The sequence below is a fragment of the Protopterus annectens genome, chromosome 9.part0 (assembly GCF_019279795.1).
Source record: "Protopterus annectens isolate FY-2018-M chromosome 9.part0, PAN1.0, whole genome shotgun sequence".
Lineage (NCBI taxonomy): Eukaryota > Metazoa > Chordata > Ceratodontiformes > Protopteridae > Protopterus > Protopterus annectens.
This window is the reverse complement of record NC_056743.1, coordinates 1435991896-1436010651: the sequence shown is the minus strand read 5'-3', so window position 1 is coordinate 1436010651 and position 18756 is coordinate 1435991896. Positions and strand designations below refer to the sequence as shown.

Genomic DNA, 18756 nt, shown 5'->3' with positions numbered 1-18756 from the left:
AATGGATTACTGATTTGTATTTCATTGATTTACTCTTAGAAAGGTTTGGAATTGCCTCATTCTCTTAGAGCTCACGCCACCAGATCTATGCTTACATCATCTGCATTTTCCTCTAGAATGTCAATCAATATCTGCGCTGTAGCCACTCGGTCGAAGAATCATATCTTTGTTACACATTACAAATTGGACCTTGTCTCCAGAAGCGGGGCTTCCTTTGGCTCAGCAGTGCTCCGGCATATATTTCATTGAGGGCCTCCCAAGAAACCGAAAATGATGCAACCTGTGCGAGTACAGCAGCTGCAGGGTCCCAAAGGGAAAGTACACAAAACAAAAAATAGGACCATACACTGAAGAAGGCTCTGTATATTATTTGCCGAAACCAGTCTGTTTCAAAGAACCTAATACTTTTATTAAAGTATTTTTCATTACTTCAAGGTGCCTTGTTTGCTGGTCCTATTTTTTGTTTTGTGGCCTCCCAAGAAACACATAGCTGGGGACTCTGACCCATCAGTGAGGAAGAATGAAAATGGACAGCACAGATGCCAAGTTATGATAAGAACATAACTTTTAATTTATGAAAGGCTAGCTGTTCCATACAAGCAGCATTGTGACAGAAATGAACTTGGATGTGAAGTTTCCAGAATGGACAGTGTCCGAGGAAGAAGTGGTCTGCAGAACCAGGAGTTTGTCCCTCTCCAAATGCCTACTTCAGAGCCTTGAAGGACTTGCCAGACTGTATTGCTGTAGTGACAGTTGGGAGTTGAAGCTCCCTGCACCTTCCAGTATGACAGGCCATCTTACAGGATAGGCGGAGCAGGAAATGGTTTGCATAAGCTAAAACATCCCAATTCTGTCTCCTTCAAGGTCCACTTCTGTACCCTTTCCCAGCATCCCACCCCACCAGAATGTGGTAACCAGACTCCAGATATCAAAAAAAAAAAAAAACTCTTGTTGAGAAAAGGCAATCCAAGAGGTCCTGCCTGGTCAGAGATGGTCTGAAGTCTTAAAGGTCCTTTTTGTTTATCAGGAAAACAGAAGACCTGAGGCCAGTCTAGACATCTGTGGCCTAACTCTGTATGCGTCCGCTATGAAATTACAGATGGTTTGTGTGGGTTGTGCTGTCTTGATGTCCAGGATGCCTACATGCACATAAAGATAGACAAGGTGTCTAGGAAGCGCCTGTGATTAAGGGTGGGTCCAGTCATTACCAGTTTAGAGACATTCCATCTGGTTTTATCACAATCACGAAAGTGTTCACCAAATGTACGGTGGTTATTGCAGCTCATCTTAGGCTAAAAAAGACAAGAGTTTTGTATTATCTGGATAACTGGCTCCTAGCAGCCATAACAAGAGAGCCCCTGATAAAAGCAAGTGGCTATCTCCTGCAGCTACAGCAGTTGGAGAGACAACAAAGGTTCCTTACAAAGAAAATTCAGGGTCTTCAGGATCTGTCATATGCAGACTGACTGAAATCATTTTCACTTTACTCTGTGTCGCACAGACTGCTTAGAGGCGACCTGTGCCTTGCATACAGAGCAGTCTTTGACCCAGCTTTAATGCAAATGCTGCACATTCGCAAGTCAAATGGCACACACTGGTCATGCGCTCAAAGGACATTAACCTGTTAAGTGACACCAACAGAACTTGCTGTGAGACAGATTTGCCTCACAGAGGTTGCCCCACCTTTGGAAAAAGCTTCCTATTCACGTTAAACAAAGCCTCTCATTGGCCCTGTTTAAGAGCAATTTAGACAATTGGATGGGTAACTCAAAATTTACTCTGGGGATTCCACCTGTGTCCCTCCTTGACGGGCAATTAGGTGCTGATTTTAGTGTCTGCTTGAACAAGACACCCTGGGGAACACTGGTTGAACTTGGCTAGGCTTGTAAGGGCCCTGGGTCAGTTAGCCTAGTAAGTTCCTATGAACTGTTCCAGTCTTTGGGAGTATCAGAGAGTGCTGTTAGGTAGCAGCTAGAGACTTTGCAAGCACAGACAAAATTTCAAACCTTCAAGCCATTGTTTGTTTCCTGCTATCTTCTCGCACAGTGAAAGCCACATCCTGTCTTGGGGCTTTGGGTCTTGGACAGCAACAGTTTTCTTGATGACCTTTGCCAGATACCACATGAAGATCCTTCAGTGAACACCTGGGTCCTGTGATCCCAGAATATGGACCCACTGACCCACTGTCTTGTCTGTTCTGAATATCACAGGTATGCCATGTGCATATTCTGTAGTTGCGTCACCTGTGCTAGGGTAGGCAGACAGTCCAAGGAATTTGTTTAAAAGATGAGTCCTTTACATCAGAGTCTTGGAGATTAAGGTGGCCTTCCTAACATTACAGGCTCTGCATTCCCTTTGGGTGCAACTGCCATCTGGTCCAGAAACATGAAGGTGGTTTGGTACATCAGCCAGTCAGGGAGTGGAACCCATTCTTACCTCCTTTGTTGAGAGGACATGCAGCTGAGGGAATGGGTCATGTTGTATTTTAAATTTCTAGTAGTACAAATTCTCAGTTGGGCTACCTTTGTAGTGGACGAGCTGAACCAATGCTTACTGATATCTCTCAAGTGGTGTTTCAGTCTATTAGTGATTAATGCTGTCTTTTGCCACTGGGAAATCCATATTACAACCCATTTGAGTCCTTCACCAGCAGCAAATGCGGTAACTAATTTTTAATTTCCCCACAGGGACAGACTTCCTTGGATACTCTGGTTCAGCAGTGGCCTTCAGGTCTTTCTGCTTTTCACCCCTTCCTCTTATGATGGAATTTCTTCAGAAAGCCAAACAGCACACAACCAGGGTTATTCTCATATCCCTACGGTGGTAAAGATAAATAATGCCCCACCTGCTATGTCCTTATATTGTAGAGAAACCTCTTTTTCCTCAGACCTCACAAGAGTGTCATAGCCCATCAATCTGGCAAACCTCACATGGACCTTAAATCTTCCAGGCTTTCCTTATGGTTACACCAATTCCACTGATGGCTAGTGATATTGCATGCACTACCAGGAAACTCCACAAGAAAAAGGCCTGCAGGATTGTACAGATTTTTAGGTTGAGATTTGAATGTGCTAACCATCTCTGGAGAGATGGGAATGTGTGGAGCATTATGGGAGTTAGGAGAAGAGTTTTTGAGCCTGGGAGAGTCTTAAACGTACTGAACAAGTGCTACCTGTGGCATACCAAGTCCTAATGTTCAAGTAAATGGCTTTTGATTTGAAAGCCTGCATTTGCACTTGTTTCTGTCCTGTAACTCGTCTAGTGCAGGTCTGTTTCTTAGTTTTAGCACTTAAATTTGCTTATTCATGCTCGGCACTTGTTCAGAACTTGTAAGCACTAAATAAGCTACTAATTACTATAGCACTCAATCTTCCTCATTACCTAGAGGAAAACAGTTTTTGTACTTACTTTTCTCACTTGCTTAGAGAAAAATAGCTCTTGTACTCGTTTTACTCGCTTATCTAGAGGAAAATAGTTTTTTATTCAGGCATGTCCAAGGGTCAGCTCCCAATGTTCTCTCCTGTCTGATTAATCTGGGCATCTTGAGGCAATGTAGAAATTGCCTCATGTACACAGACAACCCTCTCCTCCTACCACCCAACACCACAACCTGTGAGAGATGCACTTATCTAGCCAAACTGGAGGTAAAGCTCTCTCTAACCAAGACTGAACTTGACAGTCATGAGGAGAAGGTAAACATTTGCACCACACCACACCACATTCATCACATAGTCTCACTAAATTTACACCACCAAAATCCACACATGGTAACACAAAAACATTCGCAGAGGCTCTCTGTAATAATCTGTCTAAGCAACAGAGACCTCCAAAACAGAAATGCAAGCAACCTCCATCCCCCAACACAACCCAAATGACACATAGCCCACAGACTGTGTGCCACTCAACCACAGCCAATAAGGCAAAACAACGTACCCAACACACTAGTCATAGGTAACTCTATAGTCAGGCACACTGATGTCCCACTCACCAGGCTAAACAAGGAGAAGGTTATTGTCAGCTGCCTGTCGGGTGCCAGGATCTGCCACATAAACCATGCACTCAGGTCACTCCACAACAAGTACAAATATGACTCTGTCATTATCCATGTTGATGTGAATGACCTGAGACGTACCTCCCTGGACTACATGAAAGGAGACATGGAAGAGCTCTAGAATCTTGTAGCCCAGGCAAGTATGACCCTAGCCCTGAGTAGCATTCTGCCATCGCCCCGAATGATACAGCAGTACAAGGACAAAATGATTGACTTCAACAATTGGCTAAGCTTCTGGTGTCATTCTAAGGGGATCCAGTATCTCTCTGCTTGGGATGACATGGTCGACAGACCATGATGCTTTGCCACAGATGGGCCTGCACCTGTCGCCCCTGTGATTCCGGATACTGGCTAATGCTCTTGCTGCCCCTATAGTGCCTTTTTTAGGCAAGGTTCAAATAACAAATTCACCACCGTAACAGAACAGTCGAGCAAAAAATGAGGGTAATGCTACTCAATGCTAGAAGTCTAAATCTCAAAATGCACCCACTCGAGGCACTCCATAAAATGGAGAACATCGATATCTGTGCAGTGACTGAGACCTGATTCAAGGCTCCAGAGAGCACCCCTGCACTACCAGGCTATAACTCATACCACACTTTTCGGCCATGTAACCTGGACCGAAACACCAAAGGCGGAGGTGTGTCCATATTCATTAAGGATATCCACACCTCCAGGCTAGTTGCTCAGTATAATGCTTCCAAGGTTAGCCAAGTGCAACGAACTCTGGGCAAAACTGCAGTCCAAATTGTAGCTTGCTACAGATCCCCCACCATGCCCCAGGATTCCCACTCCTCTTTTCTTGATGTACTGGAAAATATTAGGGTTCTACCAAACACCCTAATAATGGGCGACTTCAGCTACCCCACCATTAACTGGGAAAACTACTCGTGTGCCAACTCCTTAGCTCAACACTTTCTGGAATTCACAAACTCCAGTGCACTGGATCAACTTATCCACACCCCCACCAGGGGCAACAATATCCTAGACCTAGTCATTACCAACATGAGTGACCGGTGTTTCACACCTGAAGTCAACTTCTCGTTGGTCCGATCCGACCATAAGCTAATCACTCTTGATATCCACATCCCACCCCCACCCCCCATTAAGGAAACCACGGTAAAAAAAATTTCTCCAAAGCCAACTTCATGCTTCTTAAGACAGAAGTTGTGAACTTCATGACACCCATGCAGATGGACAATACAGTTACAACTGCAGAATCCTACACAAATGCACTCTATAAGCACTTACACGAGTGCATGGATCGTGATATCCCAAACAGAACCAAGATGCTATCCTCCAAAAAAAAGGAAGCCAATCTGGTGGGCCCCTGCCATAAACAAACTGTACAACAGAAGGAAGAAACTGTTGCAAAATAGAGTAAAATCCCATGAGTGGAGGAGCTCCCTGGTCAGCCCCAGTAAGAAGCTGAGATCCCTTATAAGATCCACCAAAGCTAGCTACAAAAACAAAATTGCCACTAATTCTAAGGACATCCACAAAGCATTCTGTAGCTATGTCAAGAATCTCGATGGCAACACCCAGATCTGCTTTGAGTTACAGCGCAAAGGCACGAAAATTACAGAACCAACTGATATTGCTAACATCCTGACAGATAGGTTCAGTGCTAACTTTACCCCCCACCCCCTAAAGGGCCCATATCTATACAGGAAGAATGCAGAGTCCCTGTAATCACAACTACTCTGGTAAAAGCTGCACTCTCTAAAGCCAAAAACACAGCATCCATGGGACCGGACAACATCCCAGGCTGCGTTTTACACAAACTTCAGAACAAACTGGCTCCCCACTTAAGCACCATGTTTAATAATAGCCTCGCATCAGGCTTTGTGCCCACTGAATGGCACACAGCAGCAGTTATCCCACTCCACAAAGGGGGAGCCACCACTGATCCCGGGAACTATCGACCTATTAGCCTTAACATCTTGGTGTGCAAGGCCATGGAACGTATCATCATGGAACTCATAAAGACATTGGTAACCTCCAAACTCTGGATCCCACCCAGTTCGCATTTGTGAAAGGCAGATCATGCCTCCTGAACCTGATCGACTTCTTTGAGGCAGTCACCAAAGCTGTAGATGAGGGTAAGGTGGTTCACACAGCCTATCTTGACCTCGCCAAGGCTTTCGACACCATCCCCCATTCTGGAATTATAGCTAAACTCACTAAACTAGGTCTAAGTCCCTACATCACAAGATGGGTTGACTACTCACTCACTGACAGAACCCACACTGTAAAAGTTGCAGACTCCAAATCTGACCTCAAAGCAGTGACAAGTGGAGTACCACAGGGTTCCGTCCTAGGACCTCTCCTGTTAGCCTGTACTTCAGAGAAGTAGATACCAAACACAGAAGGCCTCTGGCTAACGAAGTTTGCAGATGACTGCAAACTAAGAGCCATAGTAAAGTCCCCAAATGATGTGGACATCCTACAGAAGGGCCTCGCTGAGACAGATGCCTGGTGTCAGAACCATGGCCTCAAGCTCAATGGCAAAAAGTGCAGTGTAACCTCCTTTGGTAAAAACTCTGTATACATGAACTACCACATAGGCAGCAATCTACTTTAACACCGAATGTGTGATAAAAGACCTCGGGACCCAGGTGGACAGTAGTCTCTCCTTTGATAGTCACATCGCCACAGTAGTCAGGAAGTCCTTCTACGTGGCACACCTGATCATAAAAGGGTTCAAATCCAGGAAAAAAGAGGTCATTGTTCCCCTCTACTCGACACGCAGACCCATTATTGAGTATAATGCCCCTTTTGGAATGTACCTCACAAGACACCTGCAGCAGCTGGAAAGGCCACAGAAGTACCTCCCAAAGAGAATTACTGGCTCAGACAAATGCCCTACACTGACTGCCTCAAAAAACTCCAGCTTTACTCCGTAGCATATCGCCTACTCCGAGGTGATCTCTGCCTAACATATAAAGCTATGTCAATCCCAGAGCTGTTGGACATGCTACATCTAAAGAAATCCCAATCCCTCCAAGCTACACGATCTAGGGACCTAAACCTTGTCACCACAATAAACAGGACATGCTGGAGGGATAGATTCCTGTCCCAGAGACTTCCCATACTCTGGAACAGGCTACCCATCTATGTCAAGCAAAGTTCTTCATTTAGCACTCTTCAAGGAAAATCTTGATGAGTGGATGGGAAATAGGAAATACACCCCGGGGATCACTTCTGTGTCTCTGCTCGACAGTGGCACAGGAAAATAACTTTCTTGGGTGGCATAAGCCAAGGAGCTTTGTTGGCTAGGCTTACGTAGGCCCTTGGGCCGATAGCCTACTACCTACCTATGATCGGGAATGTCTAACCCTTTACTAGGTACATAACTTTCATTTTCTTAGGGGTCTCCATCATGAAGTTCTCTCTCTCTCCAAGAGCTGTGTAGTTGCATGTCCATCTTACTGAGTAAAAATATGCACACAAAAGAAGATACATTTGGGATAATCTGAGTGCTGCTGGAACCACGTTGTGTAGCAGAAGTGTAGCTGTTTATTCATGAGATTAGAAATGGTGGCAGCTGCACTTTTTGCATGACCTGCAGATGAGAGAATGACATTTTTCTTCACTAGCCCCAACACCGTTTAGTCGCCAGCATTCTAGGAGTGTAGCTGTAACAAGTTTTTATTAACCACCTGAATCACCCACACATTTATTTTGAGTGCCACAAAGTACTTCTCCACAAGCTGTAGCTTCCACCAACCTGTTAGGTTTAATCCGCTGTTTCAGCTGCTATCTAGGACATTGCTTCCCTCAGTCACAGCCCAGTCTCCTTTCCTTCCCTTACTTTTTGGTTTTCACCAAACTAATCTGTTAAGGACTGCCAATATCCTACTGAAGTAGGCTTATCAATAACTTTTATACGTAGCTGACTGAAAGGTGTATGATTGCTTCTAGGACATGATCGTCCACAGCTCAGCCTGCTCCATTCTGCCCTTGCTCCACACAAGCTCCACTCTGCTTCTCTATACTGCCCCCATTCCCACCCTCCCCTGGATCACATACATTTATTTCTGCCTGAACCACTCAAACTCCCATCAGCCAAACCAATAAGAATACCCAGACAATAGTATCTACATAAATTAACGCACCCACCTAGTACTACTACTCACAACTCTACCACTCTTTATACACGTCCTTCAAAAGGGTATTCCAGAAAAAAATCCTGCATCTCCCTACAGATTCTGTTACAGTCCTGGCCATTCCAAATACTACTTAACCATGATAGCTCCTTTAATATGCACTATCACCCTCACCACAATATCCATAACTGCCCATCTAACATTCTACCACCTTAACCCTATTCTCCCCACCAACCACAAAGCTGCTTCTACTCGGTCACCACCGTCCAAGTCCATCCATTTTCCAATCTCACCAACTATCACAAATATTGCAAAAATGAATCTAACCATCTGTTATAAACTAGCCTACATAAAACTAAACTCCAAGCCATCTCTCTTCAAACAGCATAAATATATATCCAAACTACTACATACTCTAGCTACTGTCGCTTCTAGGCTCATAGTTGGTGGTGGGATACATCCTCATCCTGGTCCAAATAGCACTCCTATAGTAGTTCAACTAGTACAAAACCTACTCGGTCAGTCCCATAAAGGTTCACCTATTACTCCTTAACCTAAACTTTAGAAGCATAGTAAACAAAGTCCAAGAACTACATACTTCATTATCCTACTACTCTCCTGACATAGCTGCCTTCACCGAGACTTGACTTAAGCCACATATATCTGACAAGGAAATAACCCCAACTGGATACAGCCTACTTAGAGTTGACAGGAAAGAAAGAAAAGATGGAGGCATGGCCATTATGTACAAGAAAAACCTCCCACTAGTACCAGTGAATCTCATCAGTCAAGTTCCTACTTAACCAAAATAAATTCATTACCATTGTAGTCATTTACATCTCACCTGGCAATAATGTTCCCATTATTGAGTATATTATTCAAACCAAGTCTGACACCATAGATCACGAAACAAAAAAAAAAAATAGCAGCAGAAGCCATATCCTACCCTGTATCAATTCTAATCAACAGATATATCGCAGAACAGTACGTCCCAGAACTATGGAAAATCGCACATATTATCCCCATACACAAGGATGTCAGCTCAACAGAGCTCACTGATTACAGACCTATTCCATCTAAAATCCTCGAAAGATGTATTCATGCCAAACTCCTTCACTACCTCATCTCCAATAACCTTCTTGACAGCTCCCAATGATATTTCAAACCCCACCACAGCACCACTACCTAGCACCTTAACTTTTGTAATACCATCTCTGCGGTCATCTTAGACATGTCCAAGGCCTTCGATAAGGTGTCACACCACAAACTGTTAAATGTTCTCTGTTCTCTGTAACCCGAACCTACATTCTTCTGCTGTCCTGTGGTTCCAAAGTTACCTAACAGAACAACAACAAGCAGTAATAGGGAAACATAACATCTCCAAGTTTCTCCCCGTCACACTAGGAGTACCACAGGGTTCAATTCTTGGCCCACTTCTATTCAGCATATTCACTAATCTAAACACTGCCAGCTCACTAGCAGCTGTCGTCCAGTATGCAGACAACTCTACCTTACATGCCATGCTCCAACACTTCAACAACTCCAACAAGTCAAAGTCCTTCTCTGAAACAGAATCTTTGCTATCTGAATCACAGCTCATACTCGACGCCAAAAAAAAAAAAAAAAAAAAAATAAATAAACTCATGGTCTTCCAACCCTCCAGAGCCTCCATCACTGCCAGTAACAGCGCTATAATCACTCCTGACACAAACCAAACTGCTAGGCATCACCCTCGACAACAACCTAAGATTTGACCTTCCTGTCTCACTTAAGAAAGTTCACAAAAAATGGGTACTTAATACTGGAACAAAAAATATCTAACCAACACCTCTAGGAAAACTATCGCCAGAACTCATCATGTTAAGTTGTCTATCTCGCCTTCTTTCTTGCTGGATGGGTTCGGAGCCGACCTCGGCTCCGACTCGGCCACTCTAAAGCTCGAGAGTTGGTTCCACCGGCTCGAGGCTCCCCTTATATCCCACAATGCTAGGCGAGAGTTACCTCAGATCTCGTTTGCCGCTAAGCTGTCGAGGTTGGTTTTCTACCGGTTCTTGGTAAGTGACTTTTTCTTGTGTAATTTAGTCTATCAAAACCCCTTTAATTTTAATATTTTTACTTATTTCCCTTAGTTTAGAGAAATTTTTATCCCCTTCTAAAAATTCCCGTTTTTCCCTCAAGAACTTTAGGTTCTTCCCTTGAGCCTACAGGCCTTTTCTCTTCCTAGTGGAGTGTGTGTATTATTTTAAAAATCCTAGTTAGTGGTTTTATTATAATTTAAATTTGACAGGGTGTAATTAGTGTGTTTGTGTGTGTGTTTGTTTACACCTGTTTAAAAATGTCTAAGGAAGCAAAGGTCTCGATTCAAGAAGTGTGATGCGTGCTGTCAGAAAATGTCTCTGACAGACGCTCACACTTCTTGTGTCTACTGTCTGGGGCCTTTGCACCTGCAGGACTCCTGTGCTGTGTGCCATGGCTTCAGCCCCAGGGTCCTGCAGGAAAGAAAAATAAATTGATATTAAGAGGCTTACTCAAGCCAGAGGATTCCCTATCTGTTTCAACAGGAAGCCCTCTGAGGCATCTAGGTCTTGGCTCCGACAACTGAGCCGAGACCTAAGGTTTCTCAACCTCTGCCTTCATCGGCTCGGCTGGAGCCGATAAGTCTCAGTCCACAGTTTCTGTGGCTCCTCGCTCGGCGGGCGAGGTAGTAGGTTCCGTGTCGGCTCCGACCAGACCTTCGGAGCCGACAACTAGGAAGAGGTCCAGGTCACCATCTCTTGGCTCCATTCATTCGGCTCCAGGATCTCCCCTGCTGTCTGAATGGAGCCAAAGATCTCACTCCTCTAGGTCATCGAGGCTGTCGGATCATGACCTTCAGAGGGTAGTGAGTCGACTTCTTAAGTCCGAGGCACTGGCCCAGATGCTTCAGAGCCCGACTCATCAGTCGATGCCTGCCCGGTCCATCAACATATTCCTCCTTGACTCTCTTGAGCTCGGGCGGGTCGTCGGAACCGAGACTGTGATAGCGTCGGAGCCGATACAATTGTCTTGGCTCCGTCGTCGGCTCCGTTTTCTTCCTTGGAAGAATCTCGGCGCCGGACTTCCCTCGTCGGCTCCGAGGGGGTGAGTGGCATCGGACCCTTGTCCGACCCCCCTCTCCCTCTCGGTGCTTGGCTGGTGAGTTCGGCTCCGACATCGACCTCGGAGCCATCACTGTCGGTGCCAAGGGGTTCTTAGCTTCGGAGCGGGCACCTCTGGCTCTGCCTGACAGGGGTGCATTCGAGGTCATGCGGAGTGTGTTAGAGCCTGGCTCTACTCCACAGTCGGCTCCGTCCGCCCCTCCCTCTACAGTGCCTCAGGTTAAGTCGACTCACTCCCTCATCCCGGACCGCAGAGAGCCAGCTCCTCAGGAACCCCTGTGGGATTTCATCCTCTTCCGAGGCCTCTCCTGATTTGGCAGAAGAGCCCCTCGGAAGAGGAAGTGTAAGAGGAAACACATTGACTCACCTGAGTCCATCACGTCAGACACAGATTTGGATGATTCTGAGGGTTCCCCCCCGTTCCCCTTCTGAAGATGTCTCATTTGCAGACATTCTGGAGATCCTGAAACAGAGGGGAAATTGGCCAGCCCTCAACCCTTCGGAGGACGAATCTGTGTATCTTGAGGCGTTTGGCTCTCGTCCTTCCACCTCCTGGGTGTCTCCCCCCTTTGACCCCCTCATGCAGGTGGTTGCTAAGAAGGCATGGGCGGCTCCTGATTCAGTGGACCCCACTCCCAGGAGACCCTCCAAGTTCATAACGGCACCAGCAGACAAACAGTTCTTAACAAAAGGAGTTTCTGTGGATGCTATGGTGGTAGCTGCTGCCACTAAGAAGGAGCTAGCTGATCCTTCAGTACCTGTCCATCCACCTAACAAGGAATCTAGGTCCATGGACAGGTGCGGAAGTGGATGTTCTCGTCAGCGACATTTACCATGCGTTCGCTGAACTACCTGTGCCATTTTACTCGTCTTCAAAGGGACTTGATCAAGGAAGCGAGTGAAATGTTAAAGGACCCTACAGCTGCGGGTTTCAAGATAAGATGAACACGCAGCTGGCTACCCTTAACTCCATAACCAACTCCTCCATGCCTTCTTTCGCGGCTGATGGAGCGAGCAGAGCCGCAGGGACAGGTGTGGCCTTACGTAGGCATGCCTGGATGCGGCTATGCAATTTCGGACCCCTTCAAGGCGTCTTTCACTAACTCCCCGTTTGATGGATCATCCCTCTTTGGTCCTCAAGTGAAAGAAACCTTGACTAGGTGCGAAACTGATGGCAAGACCCTTTCTGCCGTCGGAGTCTGTTTTTCTACTACTTCTAGGCCTTACCCCAAAGGCCAGAAAGGTGGAAAGATGTGGTTCCGTAAACAATCTCAAGGGACTTCGCCTGACGCACAGAGTCGTTTCCCTGCCAGAGGCAGAGGCGGGAATAACAATGGTAGACGTCGCCCTAGGGGCAGGGGGGGGTCCGCAGAACCAGGGCAATCGGGAAGCCTTCCCTGACAAGCCCTTTCAGCATCCCTGAGGTGTTGCCCGACTGCCCATCTTCGGAGGCAGTCGGGGGAAGATTGTCACTGTACCCAGAAGCCTGGCTATCCCTGACTCAAGACAAATGGGTACAGTCCATCATTTCCGAAGGCTATTCTATCCCCTTTCTTCGCATTCCAAATCAGTCAAAAAAATCCCTTCCAGATGTTCCACCCGCTCAAAGGGATCTAGCGGTTTTGGAGATTTCAAAACTGCTTACAAAAAGAGCAATTCAGCCAGTTCCAGCAGACCAGCAAGGATCCGGAATCTACTCAAGGTTCTTTTTAGTTCCAAAGAAAACAGGGGACTGGAGACCAATTTTGGATCTCAGTGTCTTGAACAGATCAGTCAAGAAAACAAGATTTCGGATGGTCACGCTGCAATCCATCCTTCCCCTTTTGGGCAAAGGAAACTGGATGTGCTCTATAGACCTTCAGGATGCGTACTATCACATAAAAATGAACAGACGCTCCAGAAGATTCCTCCGCTTCAGGCTGGGAACCAGTCATTTTCAGTTCAGGGCCCTGCCCTTTGGTCTCACCACTGCCCCCCGGTGTTTACCAAATGCATGGCAGTGGTAGCTTCTCACCTGAGACGACAAGGATTCCAGGTGTTTCCATATTTGGACGACTGGCTCCTCACAGCTCCCACCAAGCATCTCCTTCTGATGGCCAGGGATTACACTTTTCGCGTTTGTCAAAAGCTGGGTATTTCAATAAATTGCGAAAAGTCTGTTTTGTCGCCTTGTCGTACTATTACTTACATAGGCGCAAATCTAGATACAGTAAACATGTCTGCGAGACTAACACATCAGAGAATAACAGACATTCACAAACTGGTTTCACTCCTTTTCAACAACAACAGAATCAAAGCCAGGTTAGTTCTGAAAGTGTTGGGAATTATGGCAGCGGCCATACCTCTGCTTCCATTAGCCAGATTCCACATGCGGATCCTTCAATGGATGCTCTTTACTCAATGGTCATACCAGCAACTTCCAATGTCTCACACCATTATGATCACGCAAGCGTGCAAAAATCATCTCATGTGGTGGATGTCTTCCCCTCAGCTCTTGTTGGGAAGACCCTTTGTTCCACCTCCTCCGGTTGCTACTCTGACAACGGATGTCTCCCTGATCGGGTGGGGGGGGCATTATCAGGGCAGGACGGTCCAGGGCATATGGCAACCAAACGAATGCCACTTGCACATAAATGTTCTGGAGATGAGAGCAGTGCTTTTAGCGTTGCAAGCCCTTCAAGACTCTCTTCCCTTGGGAACGATTGCAATCCAGACAGACAATATGTCTGTAGTGTGGTACATCAACAAACAAGGCGGAACCAGGTCATACCCCCTGTGTCGAGAAGCACTCAGACTGTGGCAATGGGCGATTTCTTCTCAGCGGTTTCTGATAGCAACGCATATCCCCGGAAAGTCCAATCAAATTGCGGACAAGTTGAGCAGAGCTATACTCATGCCTCACGAGTGGTCTCTGAAAGACTCTGTAGTGAGAGAAATTTTTCTCAAGTGGGGTCAGCCTTGCTGCGATCTTTTTGCTACTCCCCAAAACAGCAAGTGCAGAGAATATTTCACTCTATTCCCTTTACCAGGCCAACCCAGCAGAGACGCTCTAGTCCAAGTTTGGCCACGGGGACTTCTGTATGCATTTCCTCCCTTCCCACTAATCTCTCAAGTGATACAGAAAGCTATCGCTCAGAAGGCCTCATTGATCCTCATTGCTCCTTACTGGCCTCGACAAGTGTGGTTCCCCTTTCTACATCGTTTTCTTTTGGAGCGACCGTGGAATCTGGACCTAGTTCCAGATCTTTTGATCCATCAGTCGGGTCAGTTTCATCGCTCCCTCCCCTCTCTGAACCTCACTGCTTGGTTCCTCCAGTTCCAACCTTAGCCAGGCTTCCTCAATTATCTCACTCTGTTAGAGATATTTTGATAGCTTCCCATAAATCTTCCACTCGGAAGATTTATTTGAAGTAAGTGGAAACGCTTCACATATTGGGCTCAAGGAAAGGACATAGATCCTTTCACTGCTTCCATCCAATTAGTCCTTGATTTTCTAGCTGAACTCTTCCATGCAGGTTCATCTCCCTCTACACTTAAAGTTCAATTGGCAGCTATTTCTAACTTTCATGTGGGTATTTCTGAATCTGCCTTAATGTCCCACAAGCTTTGCAAAGCCTTTTTGAAAGGAGTTTTCTTCTCAGACCTCCTATAAGAAATCCTCCTTCTCCTTGGGACCTAAATTTAGTTCTTGCTTCTTTGATTCTCCCCCTTCGAACCTGCAGTCTCCTGTTCTTTAAAATTATTATCATGGAAGACTCTTTTCTGGTAGCTATTACATCAGCTAGAAGAGTTTCAGAGCTTCAAGCACTCAGCTGTCGTCCTCCTTATCTTTTGTTTCATAAGGACAGAGTATCTTCTGAACTAACCCGTCCTTTTTGCCTAAGGTGGTCTCGACGTCAAATCTAAATCAAAGCATTGATCTACCTCTCTTTTTTCCAGAATACTCCCAATAGGTCTGAACAAAAATTACACTGCCTGGATGTTCACCGTCAATTGAGGTACTACTTGGATAGAACAAAACAGTTCAGAAAATCTGATCAGCTGTTTGTCTCCTATCAGAAAGCAGAAAGGGACTTTCAGTTTCAAAGGTATCATTATCCAGATGGCTAACATCTTTGATTTCCCTTGTATATGAAATTAGACATCAAAGCTGCCTGATAAACCTAAGGCCCATTCCACCAGAGCTTTGGCTACTTCTTTAGCCTTCCAAGACAGACTGCCTATTGACACCATTTGTGCAGCGGCTACTTGGGCTACTCCTCACACTTTCATTTCTCATTATAAGTTGGATTTAGCTTCTAGGCATAGAGCTAACTTTGGTTCCACTGTTCTCAGGAGTCTTTCCGTTAGGCCACCGGGACAAGGTGCTAGGGGCGGTCCCATCCAGCAAGAAAGAAGGCGAGATTGACAACAACATATAGAAGTTATGTTCTTACCATAGCGTTCCATGTTAGTTGTCTTCTTCTCGCCTTCTTCATCCACCCTCCTTCCCCTGGCCTGGACAGACCTAGAGGAGTTGTGATTGTGACCTCTCTTTCTACCACCTCTTTTTTAGACATATGCTATTATGCATATTTCCTGGTTCAGGATGTAGGTCACCCTTCTTTCTTCCTGTTGTTAGAGGTGGACTCTGTTTACAGTTATACTGTTACTATTATAAGCTGGGGTTAGCTTACAAACGAGATCTGAGGTAACTCTCGCCTAGCATTGTGGGATATAAGGGGAGCCTCGAGCCGGTGGAACCAACTCTCGAGCTTTAGAGTGGCCGAGTCGGAGCCGAGGTCGGCTCCGAACCCATCCAGCAAGAAGAAGGCGAGAAGAAGACAACTAACATGGAACGTTATGGTAAGAACATAACTTCTATTTTTATCAACTCTCCCATATGCTTCTCCAATCCTTAATAATCTCAAAAAAACAGATCTAAAGAAGCTACAGCGATATTACAATAAATAGCTAAATTTGCTTCTGACTCCCCAAATCATATACACCACTATGACATATTAAAAACTGTCCTGGCTAGAACTCCAACTTATTTTGTACAATCAGCTAACCATGGCTCACAATGTAATGTATCCGGCCGACAAAACACCTGCACTACAAAGCATTCTCCAAACCAGTTCAACCAGCCGTTCCCTTCGATCAACTAATACATGCTTACTACAGGTAACCAAATCAACAAATACTGCCAGAGACTCACTGTACTCCCCCCCCCATGCAGCAAAACATTGGAACTCACTTCCGTTACACATTAGAGCTACTACTAATTGTAATGAGTTCAAAACGCCTGCTCAAAAACTTCCTTGCTGATATTTGGCTTTGCACATGTCCTTGCTAGTGCAGCTAAAAACCTTCTCAAGTATAAAACTCTCTGTAATGTGTGCTATCAAATTATCAGTATATCATTTCTAAGTACCTTAACTATCCTGCAGGTTCTTGTTGGATTGTAATTCTTCTCTTTTGTGCCTATTAATGATGTATATTGTATTGTATGCATGTAACCACTGTGATATCTTTGTACTGTTATGTATTTCTATTTGTGGAGCTTTTCTCCCCAGGCCTCCACTGAAAATGGGTTGTTTAACCAAGTTGTACTATCCCAGTAAAGATATATTAAATAACTAAATTTGTATAAGTAGATGTTTGATCTTTATGCTCATTACTGTAAGTGCACTGATAAAGGACATAATGTTAGGTTTAGGGAAAAGGGTGCAACTGTAATGGATGAGAACTAATACAAAACCTAATGTTTCAGTGCTTCTTTGATTTCTTTCTCTGCCCCTTCCCTTTCAGTGTTCCATTGGCAGGCTACAATCATGGGACCGGTGAGTATTAAACCTGCATTTGCAGTCTCTGCTTTCCTTTGACTTTTAAGTTAATTTTTCATTTACCCTCTTTGTTCTTTCTGATTGTCTGCTGTTTGAAATTTTGTCATTCTAGAATGACAGTCCTTACCAAGGTGGTGTTTTCTTTCTGACTATTCACTTTCCCACAGATTATCCTTTCAAGCCACCAAAGGTAAGCACCCAGAAATGGGAAACTTTCTTAAACTTAACTGTTTTGTTTTATAAGGAAGAATGTGTTTTGCTTGTTCAATGACTTTATGCTGAAAATGTAATAGTGGGATGGATTTTAAATTGGGAATACCATAGTTGCAGGGTGAGCGATTCATGGGAAACGGAATATTGTATCTAAATGATTGAAAGGTCTGCTTGCTTTATAAATCTTGGTTTTGGTAGGAGAAAATGCAGTGCATTTCCCTATTTAAGTATAACTTTCCCCTGGGTGCATTCCCCTCAGAATTGTTAATTGAGGCACCATATGGGAGGTTACATAAAGACTCTGTGAAACTGTTTTATTGCTTCAGCTCAGAGTTGTGCCGTCTTTCTCAGTGTAGCTGGGGTGTGGTGAATGAGAAGTAAATTTGCCACATCATAACTGAGATCCATAAAAGTTATTGCATAAATACAGAGATGCACACTGTTGTGTGTAATGTGCTGCACTAATGTGGTGATCTAGCAAGTAAAATCCTTGTCTATTCTGTCATAGTTTAAAGTGTATTGGTTATCTTTACATTCGCATTGTGGCATCTACTGAGTTAAGAGCAGAGATGCAATTGTACCTGTCTCCTGTATAATTTATTTGAGCCATTTTTTAATAAAAAGCTTTGTAAACTTTTTTTTTTTATTCAGCCACAGTCCAAGTAAATGTAGTAAATCCTCTGGTGACATCATTGTAGGGATACAATGAAGTATGTCCATTAACTTAAATGGGCACATTTTTGCTCATGCGTGGTGCTGTGCCCATTAGTCTGTGGAACCATATCGTGCTTTCCCTACACTAATGTCACTGGGCTTAAAGATTTTCAGTTTATCCTCTGTGACATGGTTGTAGGGAAAGCAGGATTTTTGTGTTCCCAAAAAACTGCTGCCTTTAGTGTTCGCTGATGTAGAGAAAATGTTGATTGGCACTTTGTGTATCAGGTACAATGGGGAAAAGGTAAGTAGACAAATGTGGCTAAAACATCTTAAGCATGCAATTCTCTTGCAAGTCGCAACATTAATACATCACTTCTAGATTGTCTGAAGTTCAGTCATAGTGTAAAGATCCTTTGCACTTAACTGTGTAGTTGACTTTTTTGTAAGTTCATAGGTGCTTACTAGGCTGTTGATCTCTGAGGATCTGAACAAGCCTAGTTTTAAACTTTTGTGGTGGCTTAAGCCCTTATGTTTTGCATAGAAATAGCCCATTAATAGGCTGAACAAGGATATGCTAGGAGATTCACATGTTTCACCTATCCATGAGGGACAGAGGTGCTAAACCAGGGGTGAATTTGTAGTTTACCCATACATTCATCCATCCACATTACAATTGAATAGAGTAAGATTTTGTTTTATGAGTAGTAGAAGACTGTTCCATAGAAGCGGTATTCTCTATGGTACAGACATATTTTATTTATATA

General features: G+C 44.7%; 1 protein-coding gene across 1 annotated transcript in view; it reads left to right on the top strand.

The window, feature by feature from the left end:
- The window catches only part of LOC122812113 (ubiquitin-conjugating enzyme E2 D4), a 570471-nt gene that overhangs the window by 257515 nt on the left and 294200 nt on the right, over window positions 1-18756 (top strand). Inside the window, exons 3-4 of the mRNA XM_044084397.1 lie at window positions 17088-17119; window positions 17235-17312. Of these exons, the coding sequence (XP_043940332.1) occupies window positions 17088-17119; window positions 17235-17312 (110 nt within the window). The remainder of the gene's footprint in view (window positions 1-17087; window positions 17120-17234; window positions 17313-18756) is intronic.